We start from the raw sequence: 23,121 nt of genomic DNA, 5'->3' as shown, positions 1-23,121 counted from the left end.
GTAACCGTGAGACAATTTTTTCCTTTAGGAAGTAATTTTGTAATTAGTAGAAGAGAGTTGTATAAACGAGTGGAGGGAAGAGAGGATGATACAATTAATAATAATTTTATAACAATTACAATGCTGTATTTACTCAAATTATATTTTCTTTTTTTGTAATTTTATGTCTCTATTCATCTAAAATTTGTTTAGGCGTGTCAAACTCACACTCAGTAAAAATCGTAACTTTCGTTGACATTAACACTTTAACCATTTACTCCCGAGAGTACGTCCATAAGACATTAATTGCCTAAAATCACATTCGAAATCAACTAGCAAAGTTTCAATTCCTTAGATTGAAATCATTTTAGCAAATAAGTAATACCAGAACTAGATTCTACGACCCCCAAACTCCCTAAAACCGTTCTGCTTGTAATTAATAATGTCCAACTAACAGACATGAATTTTATCCAGCTTCTTGCGATTCTTCCGCGAAATGCTTATTTTCTAACAACAAACTGACTTATGTAATAAATTATTTAAATGTTGAAGATTGTCACGTTCGCCCTGGATACCGTAAACTCCCCTAAATTCTTCTAGCGACGACCAAGAAATTGATCTTGAGCGAAAATACCAAGACATTAGAGAGGAATCCATAAATTACAATAAGATATCGAGTCTAACATTACAGTAAAATTCCAATATTCTTATACAATAAAATATTGGTATACGATAAAATTCTATTATTAGAAATTCATTATTAGAAATCTAGGAAGTAGAATTAGAACAATCAGTTCTTGCAAGTGCAACCAACAACGATATATCGTTTCTCGTCGCAGAGAGGGTTACATTGATCTACATTTGCAGCTAATACAATTTAGAAGGGGTGATTCTACTAACACAAAAAGTGAATCGAAAAATTACACAGAAGAATAAGTAATCTTCAATTAAACAGAAGCGCAAAGATGAAAGAAGGAAAGAAAAATGTGCACACTTAAGAAAAAATATGAGGAAGATGAACAGAGACAAAATGTGGAAGGTGAATAAATGTAGAAGAAAGAGGTAGAGAAATTGTTAGATGAAAGCAGAACGTTGAGTTGCCGATTATATTTACAGAAATTCCGCATGAAATGCTACAGACAATGTAACAGGACACAAACGGGGAAGATATAAACGTAGAAGTAAAAAAAGGACGGCGAAGAGGATAGTAAATAGAAAGAACAAATTAGGGGATGAAAAGATGAAAGTGGAAAGAAAAGTGGAAGAGATAAAAGAAGGGACAAGAGAGCAAAAGGGTTTGGAAACAATTAGGGGGATGGAAAGGAAGTGAAAAGACTTGGAAAATATGAGTGTGAAAGCAGTTAGACAAGTGGGTAAGCAGGAGTAGAAAAGGTTGGAAAAAATAGACTTGAAATTGTTAAGGAAAAACGAAGAGATGAAAAAAGATAAAATAGGAATAAGTGGTAAAAATCTTGTGAAAGAAGAAGGTGTTAATAGCAATAATAGGAAAGTTGACAAATGGTATATGAAATTCAAATATAGAAATTAAAAAACTGGAGGAGGGTAGTTATAAAGTTTGAATTAAGGAAACATTGTTATGAAGAGCAAAATAGCCTGAAAAGAAAATTGGAAAGAATAGAGGATGATTCAGTGAAGGCAGAAAAAATACAAATGGTAGAAAGACGGTTAGTATGTTTTGCATACGAAAGATAAGATAAGAAAGACGTTACAGGAGAATATAAACGTGAAATGAAAAGGCCAAAGGAATTTTTGCTGTTGTGAATAGAGGAAAACATAAATATAAGCATAAACGTAAACGTTATAATAAAATTATCAGAGTAAAGAAATATTGAAGTGACCAAATGAATGGTAGTAAATTATTACCAATAATAGTGTGTGCAAAAGGAAAAACATTATGGAAAGAGATTTTAATGCAAGGAAAAAATGGTAGGTATAGAGACAGTAATATTGAAAAGCATTGAAATCGACAGACATAATAATAAATAAGAAGAAAAAATCGGTACAAGAAATATAAAGGTAGCAATCATATATGTACACTCGTGTATGAAACTATAGAATCTGTAGTCCGAAAAATATAAAACTTCATTTGTTTTTCCCATTAATACTTTTTAAATAGTTTTAAATAGTATTATGTATGTTTGACTGCATAGCATTGTAAGCAACGTCAACACGAATTCAATGACCTAGCATACTATGACCTTGAAGTGACCTTGAATTGAGAAATCGTTACGAATGTGTCGCCACAATATTGACCGGGGTTGTTGCTGTTCTGTAACTAATCTACTTGTGTAAAATATCTTTTTTACGTCACATCAGCCATAATACACTTCCACAAACCCCTTTTGTGTCTTTTTAACGTATCATGACGTTATATATCGCGAATAAAATTGAAAATTGTATATTTTAAATGTAAATTAAGTGATGTTATAATGACAAAATAAAACGATATTATTCTCTTACTGACTTAAGGTTGAAAATAATTCTAAATATTCGAGATTGGATAACTTATATCTGATAATCTAAAATTTCTTATTGAGTTTATACCGGGTGTTGTTTAGGAGTTATTAACGAAATACAAGGCTCGGCGACGGATCCCACTAAGCGCGACGTTGGCATTGGCCGAACCGGAATCCGTCCGTTATAACCGCGCTGTGATTCGTCCGTGTTTTTCGTCAATTACTTCTTAACAAAGCTGTGGAGAACATTTCGCAAAGGAAAAAGTTACTTCAAGTGACCCCAGGAACCTCCCCTTTCAAGGAAGTACAACATTTTAGGGTCACCCGGTAGAATATACGACATATAGTATCATATCTATGTATTATTACGGTGATCATTCAGAAACTACATCCTCATAGTTTCAATGAGAAGTTGTACACTTGTTTATTCTTTTTCAAGGCGATACAATCTTAAGCAGTCCTAAAAGTTATTCTATGTTAGAGTATTGATTCTACGTGGTTTACTGTGCATATATGTTACAGGGTATATGCTACGTGTATATGTATACCCTACGGTTTGTTGCGTTGCGACAGCTTATGTATACTTTTTATTAGCATCGAATATAAACCAGTATATATATTTCTATAGACTCTATATGCATAGACCACTATGCAGCAATTATAGAAATCAAATATCAGAATAATAGTAACAGTAAACCTTTCTATATTAATGTCTATACAGAAATTGACAATTGGCACTTCGGAGCACTCATTAGTGTATTGTCGTGTATTTCTTGAAGGAATAACGTGCATTACAAAACAGTTTCTCCGTTGGTGTCGGCACGATTTATAAATTTTAAATAAATAAAATAAATTAAAACCCTCTTAACTCTTTAGGTTAATTATTAAAATATTTCTGACAGATCGTCAGCAGGTGAATGCTAATTTATACAAATTTTTTTTAATTCTTATGAGTAATTTTTGAGACAATCAATGTTATAAAGAAACGCAAATAGTTTTGTTTCATTCTACAGAAAACTTCGAGATATTGTGACTTGTATCTAATGGTCCGCATAGTCGAAGCTCATAATTATCACCGTCATTATTTGTGACACAGGCAATATTGTAAATGATCACTGAGAAATGAAAGATAGCGCGCGTGTGCTTTGATTCCGACTTACCAAAAACGAGACTGAGGGCATATCCGAAAGGAGCCTGGCACCAAACAAGTCCATGTGTATAGATCGCTTCAGCCGTACCATTAATGTAACCACCACCGACCCATGTCGCCGTCATCGTAAATATTCCGACAAACAATCCAATCGAGCGACCCGCTAGCATGACTTCCTCCTCGGAGTCGTTTCCAGCCTCTTTCTTCCTGGCCGCCCATATTCCTACGGCCAAGATCAGCGCGTAGAACAGAGCGATTGAGATAACACCAGCGAAATTTATCATCTTCGGTGAGTACGGGTCCACTTGCGTGAACTCGAACTGTCGAAGGTTTGGCGATCGATCTGATTTCGAGAAGTTTGGATACCTGAAAGCAAACGTGGAAATCGGTTTGTTAATGGATTCGAGAAAATACTTAACACCGCATTCATTCTTTAAAAAATAAAATATTTTTCTCTTAAAGAATACATATGTTGCAAACTACTAAGTCGTTGCATATGAAATGTCCGATTCGAAACAGTAACTTTAAACAAACATAATAACATCTCTAAATAAAATTTATTTATTGAAATAAGCATCATTGTAATCGTCATATTCTAACAAAAAGTGACGAGTTTTTGATTATACGAAAAATTGAATTTTTTATTAGATTGTCGTCCATACAAGGTGTCCCACGCAACTGTAACATACTATATCTCCTAAACGGTTGGAAATAGAAAAAACTCTTATAGATCAAAGTTATATGTTATCGGATTAAATTAGTAGATATTTTAAATTATAAGATATTGTACATTTTTATTACATTAATAGTAGCTGTGGTGTTCTTTTATTTCTGTTACTGCTTCAAGGTGATTTGGTATGTTGCTAATTAATTTGTTAATAGCTTTTACATTAATATTCTTCGATACAGATTTTAGTACTTTATCTAATAAAATATTAATATAATTTTACATCTCTCATTTTCAAATCTCATTCGAACATTAGAGTTTCAAACAGCTGCACTAATGTATTATAAAAATTATATATTTTTTGTTGTACTTTGTGTCTATATTCTTGATTATGCACACGAATTACAATATTCGTGAACGTTAATACTATCATAAATATATGAGCACTTAGATACATAAACGGAATTAAATAAACAAATAAAATATTGTTACTTCTAAACATAAGTCTACTATAATTCAAATCAACGCCGATGTCGTAATACAAAAAGTAAAGAAAATACCTAAAGAAGAATAGTACATCAGGCACAAGCAGTTAGAAATAAAAAATTAATTTGCTTTCTGCTTTCTTGAGAGGCTTCAAAGATAAGTAACAATATTCCATACGCTAAAACGAACAAAATACGTTGCAACTTTGTGGTAGACACTATATCTATAAAGGTCCTGATACTGTATGGTTCAATCATCTTCTGTAAACTAAAAACCTCGGGGACAGGTAAGTACAAGAAAATAAGACATTTTTGTTATATTATGTAACAATAAAAATGAGAGAAGAAAATTAATTGTAAATATTTAGAACAAAGAAAGGTATAAACACAATCGATGAAACAAAGTGGAAGAAAGTGGCATGTTGTATGTTTATATGTATGAAGTCTTATAGAAATGCTCATACAACGTACAATGACCTATGACCGAAGCTTATTCGTGGTCTTGAAGGTCAACTATGGCGGAAAGTGATTTACGTCGAGCATCCGTTTACTTGTAACACACCGTTGATACAACTGTTCAACATAATGGCCTTGAGAGTCTGTGCACGTCTTGAAGAGTTTCGATTTCTATCAGCATAAAAACCCGCTGCATCATTATATTTGCCACAAATGAAACCCCTAACAACTTTCACTGCTTTCGCGTAACACACTATGAGACGACGTTAGACACATTTAGGTTGATGGTATACCGCGAAGTAATACCGGTATTTATAGCGATGGAAATTTGTTTGTTTAGATTCATATATGACGTTACAAGAATGCTGTTACTAAAAACAAGAAAAAAAACAGTTTAAATGGCCAGTGTAAATTACATACTTTCCATCGTGAGTAACCTTCAAGCAACCTACAACAACCGTCCAAAGGTCATTGTACTCGTTTTAAAGCATTTCATTAAAAGATAAGTAAAACAACATACTCCCTCTATCCCATAATAATAGTAGCAGTTGATGAATTTAATTTGTCCCATAATAATAGTAACAAAATAAAATTAATATAGAATGTAACATTTATTATCAAAAAACCAGATTAAATTAAACAATAAATTAAAAATATTACTCCTAATTTTTATTTTGAGTGTTCAAATAGTTTCTGGATAGTTTTTAAATAATTGATGATAGTTTTTCAATAATTTCGTCACTGCACTTTAAACTTGTAGTTAGGATCCGTTGGCTGCGAAACTTTGCTTTCCCTATATGCGTGAGCGTAAAATTATTGGAACCATCATTCTTCAAACTCTCTTTTTTTCATTTTACTTTTACAATGAGTTGATATTCAACTGAAATAAAGCAATTGATTTCGATCAGCGGATGAAATTAGAAAAATAGTTATAATTCGAAGTAATTAGGTTAACCTAAAAATTGAAAGATGTGTCAAAACAAGTGATAGATGTCATGAAACTTTGATTTTGATTGAAGGCGTCGCAATTTTGCGCTACAACATAACTTACAGCTGCATTTGCCAATAATTTCCGTTTGAATATTCACTTGCTACTATTATTATGGAACAGAAGAAGTATCACTTAACTAAAAAAAAAACAAAACTCCGCAATTCCTAACATTATATACAAAATACTGTAAAAATACTCTGAGAGCTTGATAAGGATGTATATTTTTCAATCTTTATTGAAACTGAGATGTAATTCTTTCAACAAAGAAATAGTAATATAAGTGTTAGCTTATTGATAAAGATACGCATTAAGATAAGTTAAAAATGTACAGATCGAATCCAAAGAGAAGATAAGAAAAATATTGCATAGTTTCCGCGTATAACTTTTCTTGGACCCGCGATTAATAAATATTTATCAATATCTGTAAATTACTAGAGTTATTAAGTTATAAAGTTATTAACAATGCGGTCAACACGCCTGTACTTAACGGGTGCAATTAACTGTAAGTTCTATGTTCCTACCCAGAAGCATTTAAATCGCCCGGTTGAGTTTACCCTCTAATCCCATTAGTACCGCTTCGCTCTATAGAGCACCAGCCCTTGCATAAGGGACTCATACCAACGCAGGAAAAGTAGTATAACGCTTGTAAATCGAACAACCGCGTGCGTTCAAGGTCCCTCTATTAGATGCACCGCGACTAATGAACAATGTAAACAAATTAGAGAAAACACAAAAGCTTGTTCAGAAAACACAAACATCTTGTTTGTACAGAATCAATCTTGAAACATGATTATCTCAGAATACCTTGTTATTAATAGGCCAATCAAACAAATTATGATCTGTATTTCTATCTCCATAAATTGTTTATCTGTCTCCTGTCTCAATAAATTTTCTATCTGTTGTATATCTCAATAAATCATTTATCTATTTTTATATGCCAATCAATTTTGTTATTAAATCGCTTTTATCAAGTCAAAAATTCAAAACAATTTATTTAGTAATACAAGACTAGAGAAGATAAGATCATAACAAGGTTTATCTTGCTCAATAAATTGTAACAAAAACTGATTTCTAAATCGGATAAAAAAAATTGTGTCATCCATACTGAAGTAATAGTCGAAAAGGTTAATTATGCTTAGAGAAACCCAGTCAAAAATGTACATTATTAAATATACATTAACATAGATTAGTCGTACTCATTTAAGGCTGACCTATTATAGAGGGTATTTCGTGATATGTGAGACCCACTTCACGAAAAAGTTTATATAAACAGGTGTTCAAAAATCCACGAGAGCTTATTTTCGTACAAGATATTACGAAATGAATACCCTCGGATTGTTTTTAATCGTCTGGTGCACGGGTTGAGTCTTTGGGAACCATGACGAAAATTTTTGTTTATCTAACTGCTTAAAATTACGTAACACTGAACCTTCCAATCACAAAACGTAAAAGTGAGAAGACTGAATTCACCTAAACTTTATACAGTTTTCATTATAAAGGGTGGGGCAATAACTTTGTCCATGTTGAATATTTCCGTTACTTGTAACAATATGAATACATGATATATGCAAAAGTTGCATAGTGTGGAAGGAGAAATATTGTGATGTAAACATTTTTTTGTGTCCGTGAAGGCGTTTCAAGGTCACCTCGATTTTTTTATCATAAATGGGAAGACCTATCTTTTTTATCATGAATCGATAGAATATCAAATTGATCTTCATATGTCCGAAACCTAATAGTTAAAGAGATATTATCGATATAATTTTTAATACGTCCCTACTTACAGTCAGTCCCATAAGTATTCGTACGCTCTTAAAAATCGCATAACTTTGTCAATATTGGACTATAGTACTTCAATTTTTTTTAGAAGTTAGAACAATAGGATCACTACATAAAGTGAAAAAATTTTTTTACAAAAATTGCAATTGGTCGAAAATGCAGAGAAAATACTAAAAGTTGTATTTTGCAACTTTTTTATGTGGACTTACATTGAAAATTTAGAAAGTACGATTTGTAGATCTGTATGAATTATACATGTTCTGAGAATTTCATCAAACTCGGTCAATCGCAATGAGCTGCAGATGTTCCAAAATGATCACATAAGGGCGAAATTCCCTGAGAAGGCCAACATTCTATGACTTTCGCCCTTAAGTTTTCATCGTTAAATGTTTGTAGCTCAATGCACTGTTCACCGATTTAGATGAAATATTCAGAATATGTATAATTGATACAGATGTACAAAACATACTTTTTAAATTTTTAATACAAACTCGCATAAAAAAGTTGCAAAATACAACTTTTAGTACTTTCTCTGTAATTTCGACCAATTGCAATTTTAATAAAACATTTTGCTCACGTTATGTAGTGATCCAATTGTTCTAACTTCTCAAAAAAATTCAAGTAATATAGTCCAATATTGACAAAGTTATGCGATTTTGAAGAGTGTACGAATACTTATGGGACTGACTGTATGTACATACAGCTAGTAGGTGCTCGAACTGATATCCCTCAACTTGAATATGGCGAGTGCATAGGAAACGTTATTTCGATAATATCTCGTTAACTGCTACATCTAGGACACGTGTAGGTCAATACATTTTTACGCAGAATGATGGTAAAGGTACGTCTCCCTATTTAAAGAAATCAAGGTAACCTTGAAATCCCCGATACACCATCACGAACATAAAAAATGTTTACATCACAATATTTCCCCCTCTATACCATGCAACTTTTGTATACCTATATCGTGTTTTCATATTTTTACAAGTAACGGAAATATTCAAAGTGGGCAAAGATATTGTCGCTCTGTGTGCGCTTAAACAAGACAAGTCGATGCAGTCATTTCCTATGAAAGCGTTTATACAGGGTGCCCCAAAATGATGTATTTCCTTGAAAAGGGTGATTCCTAAGGTAATTTTAAATAATTTTTTCCTTTGCGAAAATGTTCTCCGCAGCTCCGTTAAGGAGTTATTAACGAAAAACACGGACCGATCAGATCGCGGCTATAGCAGTCAAATTCCGCCTCAGTAACAGTCCCTGCTGAGCATTGGCATTGGCTGAGCCGAAATCTGTCCGCTGTAGCCGCGATCTGATCGGTCTGTGTTTTTCGTTAATAACTCCTTAACGGAGCTGCAGAGAACATTTTCGCAAAGGAAAAAGTTACTTCAAATGACCTCAGGAATCACCCCTTTCAAGGAACTACAACATTTTTGAGACACCCTGTATAATTTCAATCATTGTGAAATAGAAAACCGATCATTCGACCGTGGTAGGTTCAGTTAATTAGTTTGTTAACGGCTTGCATAAATTCGCTTCATTTGTTTGTATTAGCGTTTTGTGATGAAGCGACGACCTTATTACGACCAGAAAGAACAATATTTATTAACCCTTTCGCTACGGGTGCCGTCTATAGCCGGCATCCACGCGACGACCTGTGTGTACGGGTGCCGTGTATATCCGGCGAACTTGTAAACACCGAAAAGACTACCGACGTTCATCGTGCACACTTTTCGGCGCGGTGCCCCGTTCAGTGGCGTCACTCCGGCGGAGCGGACTGCCGTAGCGAAAGGGTTAATGAAAATGCTGGTGAAATTATTTTCTATCCAGACATTGTAAGGAGTTCTATTCATCCGTGTACTGGTGGGTTAAACATCGCTTTGAATCTTGCTGATATTTTTTGACCTTTCACAATCTCTGTCGATTAAGTTCGCGCATTTGATTTTATACTGTAAGTCAATTCCAGTGTAGATAATCTGCCACGGACTAGTGAAACACAAAAGTGGTCGTAACTTTGAAACAAGGTCAAATTAGGATATACGTGTTTGTGCGAACTTTTCTCACCGCTTTTGTGTCCCCCGATTACTCCTGCGATCAAGTTGTATCGCAGTTCATGCTTAACTGTTGTCACAGGTGTGTAACCCCTCCTACTCGCGAGCTTCTACAAACACGTCTCTGCGTTCTTGGAGCAAAGAAGAAATCACGCAAACAATGCGAAACACGAAAGTTGTGCATGAACCGAACTAAAAATATAAAGTATGAGAAACCTCAGATTTCTATCGTTAGCATACAATGAAAATTTGATTCCCGAATACTGGATTGTTTGGTAATGTCACTGCTCAATCAACGTCAAAGAAATGGGAACGAGAATGTTCTATTCATTAAAGACGTTCTTTACTGTCACCGTGGATCTAACAAGAATTTCTCGACCGTGAAGCATATCAAAGATTAGATCCGATGCATTTTTCATCAATTCCTCCGCTTATTCCAGCAGCAATATTGGATTGTTCCGCATAACTTTGAAAAGATGTCGCGACCCAAATCCCTTGAAGAAGTGGAATATGTAGAAGAAGAACGGTACGAAATGCTGTTTTCCACCTTTTTTCATTAGACATGAGCCTAGATGTAACAGAAGTCATGAAAAAGTGTGTCCGCGTCAAATATGCTTTGTTGTTATACACCCTTTTGTGATTTGTAATATGCGAGCTCAATCACGGGGTCGATATAGTAGAATAAACAGGAAATGATGATGTAACATGCTAACCAATGTCGGAATAGGGTACAGTGGATCACAGTAATATTCGGACACTTTTAATAGGACGGTAACTTTATAAATATTGAACCATACAACTCGGATTTTTTGTTTTTCTTTGGGGGGGGGGAGTTAGAACAAGGAAAATCTCAGAAAGTCTCCCTGTTGTAGCTATTTCATTATTTACATCAAGTCTCAAAAATTTTGTGAATTTCTGATACTCATAGTCACGTGAAGATCATGACATACTGGGACAGTAGTTTAGCCTTGATCTCAATTACATACGAAAAAAACATGAATGACCTTGGAATCTCAAAAGAAATTACCTTCAGGAAAAAATTATTCCCACCATAATATGCGTCCCCTCGAACCAAATAATTTGTCCTTTTAACATTTCGCGTAACGTAAGAAATCGCAGAGATATCGCCTTGTAACAGATTCAGTGGAACAGTCTGTGTAAAGTGAACGCGTTCCACCTTTAAATATATGATATACATAGATATATAAAATGTTTTAGTATTTTGTCCAGCGTTGAACTGGTGCCATCAGTCCGGCAAAGATGAGATTTATATTGGTGTAAAAATTTGAATAGAGCTCTCGGCTTCGATGCACAAGGTTATGCAAGGCTTCGTTTATTTGTTAATTTGCGTTACCTCTGAAGACCCCGTGGGGTACAATCACGCAGTAGCGGGGGACAGCCTCACACTGGTATCGGCAGCATGTCCTGATGTTGGTCCTTCCAGACAGCCGACGACGACGGAAGGTTGGGATTTGGGGGGCAGCAGTCGCCCCACCGGAGCGAGGTCTTCTGGGAGGGGCTATTCCTTGTTCTAAACGCGAGGCCGCCCATGGGCGCTGATGGCCATCGATTTTTACACAACTCACTGAGTCTGCTTCTACCCTTTCCTTCCTCCTTGATTTTCTCCTTCGATCGCGCCACTTACGTACCAATCTCTATTGGTCAGTACGATCGCTCACCTGTAACATATACAACCAAAAGTGGCGATCATTCAAATACCTATTTCTGTCAAACTGTACATAGGGGGTTCGCGGTAAATTGGACCAACGTTTTTCTCGTAAACAGTAAGTATTTGAAAAAAAATGTTTACATATTAAAAATATTTACATTATTTTTTGAGAAACGAAGGTGACCTTCAGTTTTTTAAAATCGTATACTATATGTTTTTTAATGTCACATGAAAGTGTGGATCAAGACGAATTCACTCACATGTAACACAATGACTTCCATATTAGATAAGAAATAAGAGAAATATGTAGATCGACTATTTCGTAACATTGTATTGACTATTGTACATAAGCCTAGATAAATTGTTTATGTTTCCCATAGTACATGCTGTTATAATTGTACATAGTGTTATAATATCGCGAACAGATGTTAATCTTCAGTCTACATACTTTTCTCGTTTCTGACCTTGTATGACCTTACAGGTCATTGTGTTACATATGAGTGAATTCGTCTTGATCCACACTTTCATGTGACATTAAAAAACATATAGTATACGATTTTAAAAAACTGAAGGTCACCTTTGTTTCTCAAAAAATAATGTAAATATAAAAAACTGACAAAGGTTATCGTTTTACCAGTATGATATACTGTACGTTCTTCCTCCTCCATTTTTTTTAAATACTTATGGTTTACGAAAATAGAAAGAACACCTTGTATATTAGGTTGAGTGATACCGTTTTCTTTCGATATAAGAGGGCGATGTTTTCTTCGCAACAAGAAAATCTCTAACCCCCTTCTTCTTACATTATGTGTACTATTTTTTTATGTATATTACTTTTGAATAAAACTTATCGAATCATTGATGCATGTGCCATTTTGATCTAAAATTGTTCCTGATCTGTCTGGTAACCTAAATATGCTTTGTTCATACAATTTTTGCTGTTTTATTGAGAGGGTTAAATGTGTACGTATACGTTACAATTCATTCAATGTCAACTGTTATAATTCAATGGAGAAAGATTGACACTTTATTTTAGACGTCTACGAATTTGAAGAAACTCCTAAACATAATTTATTTAGTTGTATTTAGTATGTACATAGTTATTTCAAACGACTAAAGTATTATTCATGTTTTTCCAGATAAGTTGACAATTATACGTATACAATTGACCCTTCAGAGGTAACGCCTGTGCACTGTACTGATTCTGACAAATATTTTAAAATTGACTTCACATGGTCAGATTATTAGGGACGATACACTTTCATGCATCATTGTCTACTTTCTAGAATTTGAGGGTGCTGTAAAAAATATTAAAAATCAATACAAAATTTATATATGTATAATTTATATACAAATATCAAATTAAAGTAAGACACATGTCTAAACCAATGCAACAGGAACTATTGTCAACTGTAAAATAACACAACGCAATTCCATACACTATACATACAGCCTATGTCAATAACCATTGAAAACACAGTGGAGTTTATACATTTACGAAGTTTCCGTGAGAAATTGTTTACCTTGAAAACTAACGTGTTAAGTATTTAGTAACGATTCGTGTATAGTATTAGCATTTTGCATAGAATATTCATAATCATTGCCAGTGTTATTACAGCTAAGTCTCATTATTATAGTTCGTTCACATCGCATAATTTTCTATGCTTCATTATTAATTACTAACTTTATATGATATTATTCTGTAATTATGTACTATTTTATGGTAAAACATAATGATGTTTCTATTGACAAATAATTCATTGTTCCAATGTAATAAGATAATTCTTTTTCTAAATATTCAACAAATAAATCTTATTTGCAACAATACGAACTATTACTTGTTTCAGATTTAACCGTCGAACATTTTTTCCTGTTTTACTGTTCTTACGATGAAAATATTTTTGGCATTATTTTATATTTACAATATGATTGATTTTATGATTAGTTGTCGGAGCGATTTTTCTCACTCTCGTCCACTAACTACGATGTATGAAATTACTTGACTTGAAAATAATATAGGATTTTTTTTACTAACAACTAAAAGAGTCTGTCAATTAAATATTTTATATTGAGGTGTCTACCAACACTTGGAAACATTTATCATCTAACATGACATAATACTAATAGAACATTCACATGGACAAATTGTTCGCTTGTATCCCTTTTCGTAGTTCATTGTACGAATTGAAGAGTGAAGCATGACATGTGTAGAATTAATGAAGCAGTGATATAAAATAAAAAAGAAATTTAAAATAGTACGTCAACACATAAGTATTTAAAACACGTTGTGACTTTGTAATTTACTGCACTGAACTTAGAAATTAGCTCAGAGTGAGAGATTTCAATGCTATCCGGCGTTAAAATCTCCAAGTGGTCGTAGTATAGGGACCCTTAAAATTCATGGCTCGACCGAATACAGATTAAGTTCTTGCGCATAATTGTAATAACATTTTCGGATATATCTTTTCTATACGATTCTCTAGTTTTGGTAAATTGATGTTTAACAATTGGACGGATACTCCGTTTTACAAGACCATACCGTCCATCTTTTAGGAACATTATCATAATTAAATGTTATCGATAATGGAATTGCTCTATAGGCGCGTCACAATAATTTCTATGCGTATCTGATGAATTTTGGAATTCGTTTTCTGTGAATATAAAACTGTATACCTACAGGTAAATATATTTCCCTGTTATTTTACATTCCGATTTACTTCTATTTAGATTTTAGCATGAATTTCACCGGCCCTCATACGACAGCTCATGTGTTCAACGATAAACATATTCAACTTGACGCAACTTATATTAGTCAATTCTGTTTAATGTTCAGTGTACCTACTACAGGGTTTTTGATATATAAAATAATAACTTTATAGATATATGTTTAATAAAATGAAATGCCAAAAAATTAATTAATGAAACTTGACTGACTGCGAAATGACTTGAAATGACTGCGTATAAAATAACTTGAAATGACTGCGTATAACCAATTACTTCAGACATTCGGCATTTGTTCAAATCAAACATACGTTCGAGTTTAAACATGTCAAGTTACCATTCGCCTCGTACTTTTAATTGAGCATCGCTAACACGACCATGAATTGGAAGTCTATAACACTTCAACTTACGTGTGGCCTTAAACCTCAATGTTCATGTAGAAAGTGTATTCATAATTTTTTTCTCAACTAGAAAGGAGGTACGGAAGGTCGTGGAAAGAGTGAGAAGAGTGAAAAGGCAAAGACTGTTCGTTCTGGACCAGCTAGCGACTTTCATCGGTAGAATTACGTAGCATACCAACACCATATAAATTGCCCTAAACGTCGATACATTTAGTGATAGGGCAGGAAAGGTGGTGTTACGTTTTAATACACAAAATTACTCTTTGTGTAAATTCTGTTCACACATAAATAAATGCACAATAAAAAACAATCGTTTTCCTATAAGAAATATAGGTATAATATAGTATATTATAGTATAGTATAGTAGAGTAGAGTAAAGTATAGTATAGTATAGTAGATTATAGTACAGTATAGTATAGTATAGTATAGTATAGTATACTATAGTATACATTCCATAAAATTGTACGATTAACAACACTCTTTCATTTTGCCTTCTTTATTGCAAAGGATATTTCAGGATCTTTGGCATTTACCAACTCAAATTGTCTACGTTAAGTATACACAAAATTTAAATATTCCAAAATTCAAAGAAAATATTTTATGCATATCAATCTTTTGATAGCCCCACTAAAAATGTTATACAGTGATGGGAAAAGTTCTCTATTGGAAGTTATTAATGATAATCAAGCAGCAATGACAAATAACGCGAGCGTGTTAAAACAAATGTATTAATATATAAACATATATTGTATTAAAATTCCTACTTAATTATATTAGATGTGTGCAAAACTTTTAGTGTTTTTTTTTTTTGTTCAATTTTCTTTTATTTGCACACAACATACAAGGTATGTCGCCAATCGACAATGATGTTGGTTATTTAGACACACATCGACAGCAAACAAATAATTACACAAAAAGACATAAGATTATTACTATTATAATTACAAGTCATTATTTAACTGAGGATATTTATGCAAATTCTCATTTTCGCATGGTATTTTATAAATGTCTGACGAACAGAAACATATATTTTAATGAAAATAGAAAACAAATACTGATTAATTTTCCTAATATACATTGCTTCTTGTACTTCAAAAATTTGAAGATGCTGCGAATGCATAAAGATTTGCAGTCTAGTTATTATGCATGAACGATTGAAAAGAACAAACTTTTGCATACACCTAATATTCATTTTATTATCATTATTAATCTTTATTTCAGCCTTCAAGCCATGAAATTTGGACTTGGTTAATATTTACTTTGATGATAAGGATCGATGGTAATTTCCGTCGACTTTGTCCAAATTTCTGTTGATCTGACAAAAGAAAGGAAAACACGATTAATGTTATCAGAACGGCAATAAAAAGTTCCCAATTTCGAGAAGAACTCCCTAAAAAGAATCATCGTAAAACTATCGATTATGTGAAAATACGGGTTCAGATATATACCAACTCTTCCCTTACTCTTATAATTTTGAAAATATTAAAATTGTTTCAATGTATACAAAATATTTCTGCGATGAATCGACATCGTTATAATAAATATCCATTATCTGTATAAGCGTAAAATATCTTGGAACTATGGCGTTTTCAGTGACCTTACGTTACACCATTTATAGACGGAATAATTGAAGAAATCGATCTACTCTGAAAGAGCGGTATAGTCATTCGAAGAAAAGTCACGACTGCAGGTTGCACGCGTATAGATGCACGTGTGTAAAAACAGTGAAATCATAAAACGACAGAGTTAATCAAGCCATGCAATAGTATCCGTCACGACGCTTCTCCACGTTTAACAGAATGGTGACCCGAACTATTTTCTAAAATCACTGTTTATTTAACGAGTTTAGATAATGATTATAAATAAATCTTTTTGATCAAAAATTCCTTTAATACAATACAACTCGAGCAATCTTTTACACATACTTTCAATTATGAAATAATGTAATTAAAAGTCGAAGGCAAAGAGACTTGTATTATGGTTCAGAATGGTTTTTTATTTTTTTTCAACAAGATTCATTTTAAATATTAAAACTGTTTGTCATATTTATCACCAATGAATAGATCAGAAACAAGATTCATTTTAAATATTAAAACTGTTTGTCATATTTATCACCAATGAATAGATCAGAAACATATACATGTATATACTTCATTACTGTGGGCAAATGGATAAATGTGTACTTGATTTTGCATATTTTGTATTTCAAAAACGCAGTAGGCTGATATATACCACATCACTTACACAATTATCATTGAACGTATTAAATAGCTCGTCGAACGATTACTTTCCTCACCTAATTGTCTTTCCATAGTTTTCCGTGATATACCTATACCTCGTTTAGATATTGTAGACAGAATCGATAAACAAAATTACATACAACACGTACAACCTACTATGACTACTGTTTGATTAAAAATCGTTTATACGCCAATGCTTTGAAAATCATGAAAAAATTAATTATGGCTCTTGTCCTACGAGTAATATATTTTCCATGAATACTTTGAACAAATTGAGAACGCATATGTTCATTAGTAGATCGCATACTAATTATCTGGACATTATTATTTGCTGTAATTATAACTTTAAAACCCATCTAACTATGTATGATGTATGGATATTTAGTTGGTATAGGGATATTTCGTTCACATACGGAACTTGATCGAGATGCGAGGACAAAGTAATTAACTAAAGCCGTGAACGAACATATGTCGTCCTCTAGAACTGCCAGAATGACATCCTTAAATTTTGATACCTGATTCCCGATTTCTTTCAGCTCCATCGTAGTTATGCAGTGTTATAGATATTAACCCTTAAATGCATGAGTGGGGTCTGCAAAGGACCCCAATGTTGGATTTTGTGTTAACATTTTTAGCCGCGCCATTTTTAGTTTACAGAAATTTTACAGTTTTACAGAAAGTTTACAGAAATAAATTGTTGCTGTAATCAAAGTTAGCAAGGAATTAGGTAAGTGGGGTCCTCAATGGACCCCATGTATGCATTCATGTTCCTAATATTTAGTTTACCTATGCACTTAAGGGTTAACATAAAATATTGATTAAACAGACCTTTTTATATTTTCTATAGCCGTTTTTAAATTCTAGAAATTAAGCGGTGATGTTAATCAATTTTGGGATACTCGTCAGAGCCAGTACGATGTACAGACGTGATCCCTAAAGGTTTAAATTAGCCCTTAACTTAGTCCTTCCTAGTCCTATGAGTCAGACTCGATATTGACTTTTGCACCAATAGGTACTTGCATTACTGATTTACATTGTTACAGTATTTAACAACTGTTCTAAATAGGTTAGCAAAGGAAACATGTGAATATAATTGAACTGTATTATGTTGTAGCAAATTCTGAAATAAAAGAGAGGGAACATGTTGGGGCGCAAGGGGTTAAGCTCGGTTCATGACCGGCTTGCTCATGGTCCGTTCATGTTCGATTCCTGATTGGTTAATGTCTAGTTCATTGGTTCATAACTAGTTTTCTAAGCATATTTTATGGCTCATTCAAGCATGCACAAGTTATAAGTTAGTGTCTAGACTCTAGAACACATTAAGATTCAGTCGGAATGCTCGCGTGAGACTAAATATTCCTTTAGTTAAGGAAGATTGACTGATCGTAATAGGCCATCGAATGGAAAAATTACGAATGGAAGATTTCATTTTCAGGCGCAAATCATACTACGTTTCATACATTTTCTGATAACGTTAACGCTATCCGCACCTAATGGACTAGATTTTGAATTTTTGTATTGTATACTTCAAATACACCATGATTTGTCCTGTTTCCACAATTTTAAGTGGAAATAGTTCTAGTAGAAACAATCGCATAACATATTTGATCAATGAAATAGCTCATATTAGAAAATAAAAGACCTGCTTCTCATGCTGTGGTAAAAAGAAAATTGTATTACTTCATTGTAAATGCTTGTTTCGTTCTAAACACATGACATGATTTCTAATTTAGCTGATAATTTCATTAGTCAAATACTTTAGAAACGCTTGCTAAAGTATTACAAAATGAGACGTTTTTATTTTAGAAATGAGTAAATTTATTTAAAGAACTATTGGACGAAAAATCGGAAAGTGGAAGGTGGCCTTTTTATAATAAAAAATCTGTTTCAAATTATCTATTAATAATAGGTAACGAAACCGTAGAGACCTTTAATATCGAACTAAATGAATAACAAATTTGACAAAAATTTTCGTACGATTGACTGTAAAGAAGCAATTAAGTAAAAAGTAAAAAAAGAAAGTGACTCCAATTCAGAAATAAGAGGATATATAATATCTTCGACAAGCGAAAAATCGAAAGATTATTAAACAAGCACACATTTTCTGGAAAATGTCAAATACAGAACAACGCCGATACATCTCAAATAAAGAAGAGATCATCAGATAAAATGATACGGTAAAAATACTTACGAGTCCGTGGTGTGTGCTCAATCCTGAGTGTTCGTGCTACCACTCGCTCTTGCATCGCAACAGTGGAAGATCCATCTTGTATCCCACTTTTCTTGAAAGAAACTCGGGTTCTCCGGTGTGACGAACTCCGATCGAATGCTTGACCGCGACCACTTAATTTCACTTTTGCGGTTCGAACCGAAACCGTCGGATTGAAAAAGTCGTGTGTCGATACCTTCGGGAACGAAACGAAACGAGACGAGATGAGACGGGACGAGACGAGACGATAGAAAAAAGTAACTAAAAGGTAATCGAGGGTGACGAGCAACGAGACCACCCTTGATGATTCTCGTACTCCTCGTCGTCGTCGCCCTCGTCAAGAACGGCGTGCTCTGGCGTTCTTAACGGTCCTGAAGGCCACCCCGTACTGAACCAACGGTATCTCTCAGACGAGGACTGGCGGAGGGGTAATACTGATATTGATTCTACCCTCGTGACGTCATAGCCACTCTAGGGGGTACGTCCTACCCTCTGACTTTACCTCCATCTCATTCGCACGGTTTTCGTTTCGATTGGCTGTCTCCTTCTAAACGCCCACCTCCACTTCTCCTCGCGGCGTTCTGGGTTCTTTTGAACCCCCGATGGGGTTGAAGGGAGGCGTGGACTGAAAGGTTACGAGCCTGCGCTTCGTACGCTACCACCGGCGCGAGCTACCCCCTTTTCGCTGGCTGTGAACGGGAATCCAGGTGAGCAAAGGTGTGTAATCCGGTACCACGTTGGTCAAAAGAGAGTTTAGAGGCTGATTGTTGTATTAGACATGAGTATTTAATAACGGCCATTTAATCGCGACCAATCGATCCGTTATTGCACCCCTGGAATTACCGAAACAATCGGCTTTTTTATTTAAATTGGTAAGAACAGGTTCGCGTTTGACACACAGTCGATCGTTTTCAGCAAATCAGAGGCAAAGTACTATTTCTGTAATGAATGGTACCAATAGAATTGGTGAACATTTGTTACTTGCATTCCTACACTAAAAGTGACGATTTTACATTACTTTGTCGAAATAACAAGAATGTATCTATCCAAATTTTTAGCCATTCTTTTTACAATATATACCCAAACAAATAAATCTATTGAATAATTCCTCATGGATGCAATCATCAATCTCTTATAATTTTAATATGTTACAAATAATATAATCGTATACTTAAAATTGCTTCATAATTTCACTGCTTTGTGTTTCTGTTGAAGAAATTGATTTTTATATATTGGCGGCAATTTATAGTATTGGCAATTGGTAAACTGCGGATTTTATGCATTTATGGCAAAAATGAGAGCTGTAATTTAAAACAGTGAAAACATTAGAAGAATTTAAAAATACTGTTACAATATTTTCAGCCTATTAAACATGTTAAGAAAGAAAATAAATTGTTAGTTCACTCCAATTTGTTACAAGTCAAATGGAAAATTTTTAGTAATTGGTAACGCTCCCTCTAATTACGTTTTGTTTATTGCATTGCGTTGCACAATTGTCTTTCTTTACACTTTCTCTCGCATGGTTAATAGTCAGCATATCCATTGTGTTATTGTGGTGTATACTGTATTCGAATATGTTATTGTTATAAGTTCAAAAATTTTTGTCATAATTACAAAAGAACCAAAAGAAATAAAAATCTACTTATCAGAAGTTTTTGTACGTCTTTCAAGTTGCAATTTTCTCGCAAATACATCTTGCACCTTGCGTTCCATGGAGAACCATGACGTACACAGGTAAATTGAAATGTACATCGATCGTAAATCTTCAATTACATGTAGAATTGATGAACGAGAAATAAAATGACGGTTATAAATCTGACTATGAATATGACAAAGTATCTTTACTATACCTTGCAGTGAAACATTCTTAAAAGCAGAAAACGTGATTTACAAAATATATGATTGAATATGTGATTATAATATATTATGATTAAATATGTGTTTTAAAATTTTTGCGCAGCTACACTAAATTAGTATCTTCTGACCTGTTTATGTATTATATATTTATTACTTTTGTTTTACGTCTGTGAGCGACTCGTGTTAAATTTCTTCGATAAATAACAAAAAAACTCTCGTGTAAATGTTTGTCATACAAATATTCTCATTACAATGTAAAAAGTTAGCAAATGAAGGAGCTAGCATGCCAGAGCAAAATTCGAGTTATGCCAACCTATCAAAAGCTCCGCACAATATACTTTGTAGCTTATGTTACAAGAGGACAAGTATTGACTGTTGGCGCAGGTATAGATTGTCCGTTTGAAACTTTATACGCAATCACATTTCGAGCTACAGTAAAGTCTTAATCTAAGCCGAACGGAGCTACACAATCTTAGTCAGTTCGCCTATCCTATCCACTGGGGGGAGGGGGGGCATACGGTCGCCGAGTAGTGTAAAGTGTAAACATGCCGCGTGATCCGATACCGAGTCGGGTATATCGGTGTGAACCACTACTAATCCAATTACAAAACTTCTTTATCTTTCATTACTTTTTTAAGGGACTTTCACTAACTCATTTGTAACATTTTTCTAATTAAAATGACACTAACACGATATAGTTTGAACTGCATTTAGTGGTTTAATTGACGGCATGCAGTGCGCTTTCGGCCGCGCGGTCCGTGTTTGCACGCGCTGTCCTTTCCAACGTTAGGCATGGTCGACGCGGTCACAAGAAAATAGTAGCTCTACACGATCTATGTCACAGCACGGACCCAAGAATTGGGCTTAGATCAAGACTTTACTATATTCAATACACAAAAAATTCGTTTCGAATAAAATTTACTTTACATCGCGGGGGCATCTTATCTGTAGCAAATCTTATCTAGATGAGCATGTCTCTCAGATTTGGAGCTGACCATTGCTTTTTAAATGGAATTACATGTTTTCAGTAAACGCGCAGCCCATTCCCGAACGATGTCATTAAATCATTTGTTGCAGTTGATAACTTACCTTCGTTAAACAATTAAAACCTGTTCCTTCTGTATTGTGGTCGGAAAGACAAACTTAGACATTAATACAGTGATTTATTCTACTGCAAAATGACAGTTTCACGTTTCAGAAAGTTGCGGAACTAACTAGTTGGCAGGCATCCCTAATTCAGTCTTTCATATTACCAAGGGTAGTGGGATCTTCCTGATAAACTTGATGTTTTATAAAGCCCTACACAAGGAAAAGTGTAGAGATGTTAAATCCCGGACACTTTGTTAGGAGGGTGTGCTACTTCCCACCGAACGATCAGAAAATATGGTCTAAATTCTTTGAACTTGAAGGTCATAATGGACGAAAAACCAAAAGTAGTTTCATCATACTGAAACCACTTTACTGTTATTTTGGTAGTAAACGGAACTATCATTCAAGGACTGAATAAATCATTGTATCATTGTACAATTCCTACACGTTTATCGAAGGTAAATTATGAACGACAATAGGTAACCTAGAACGACCTTTATCGACCTTGAACGACCTTAAATAGCCTTAAATGACCTTGAAAGTATTAAAGTCGATGAATTCATCAGACAACGAGTTACACGTTCGCCTAAATGAAAACATATCGTATAAGAAAAAAAAAGAATCACCTAGATATTTCAGCCATGTCATACAGGGTGATTTAAAAATTAGTCCGCACGATTTGTCAAGCACTTCTCATAGTTGGACGAAAGTACGTTTCGAAGAAAAACTTATCTGTTTTCAATCAACTACAAATTTCGACATAAAGAATTTAAAAAATGATTTTATAAAAAGTCAAAGTCACTTTAACATTCTTAAATGGAGCTATACTATACAGTCAGTCACATAATCGATGACACATACTTTAAATCAGAATAACTTTTTTATAAATGGACCAAACGACTT

The 23,121-nt window shown here is 33.9% G+C and overlaps 1 protein-coding gene across 1 annotated transcript in view; it reads right to left on the bottom strand.

Annotated features, from left to right (window-relative positions):
• Nucleotides 1-19,670, bottom strand: part of Cht (choline transporter) — a 31,541-nt gene extending 11,871 nt beyond the window's left edge. The window contains exons 1-3 of the mRNA XM_076791585.1: nt 19,255-19,670; nt 11,387-11,711; nt 3,617-3,972 (exon numbers count right to left, since the gene is read on the bottom strand). Of these exons, the coding sequence (XP_076647700.1) occupies nt 3,617-3,890 (274 nt within the window). The 5' untranslated portion in view covers nt 3,891-3,972; nt 11,387-11,711; nt 19,255-19,670. The remainder of the gene's footprint in view (nt 1-3,616; nt 3,973-11,386; nt 11,712-19,254) is intronic.
• Nucleotides 19,671-23,121: the final 3,451 nt, after the last annotated feature.

This window comes from Halictus rubicundus, chromosome 8, assembly GCF_050948215.1.
Source record: "Halictus rubicundus isolate RS-2024b chromosome 8, iyHalRubi1_principal, whole genome shotgun sequence".
Taxonomy (NCBI): domain Eukaryota; kingdom Metazoa; phylum Arthropoda; class Insecta; order Hymenoptera; family Halictidae; genus Halictus; species Halictus rubicundus.
This window is presented reverse-complemented; position numbering and strand designations above follow the sequence as displayed.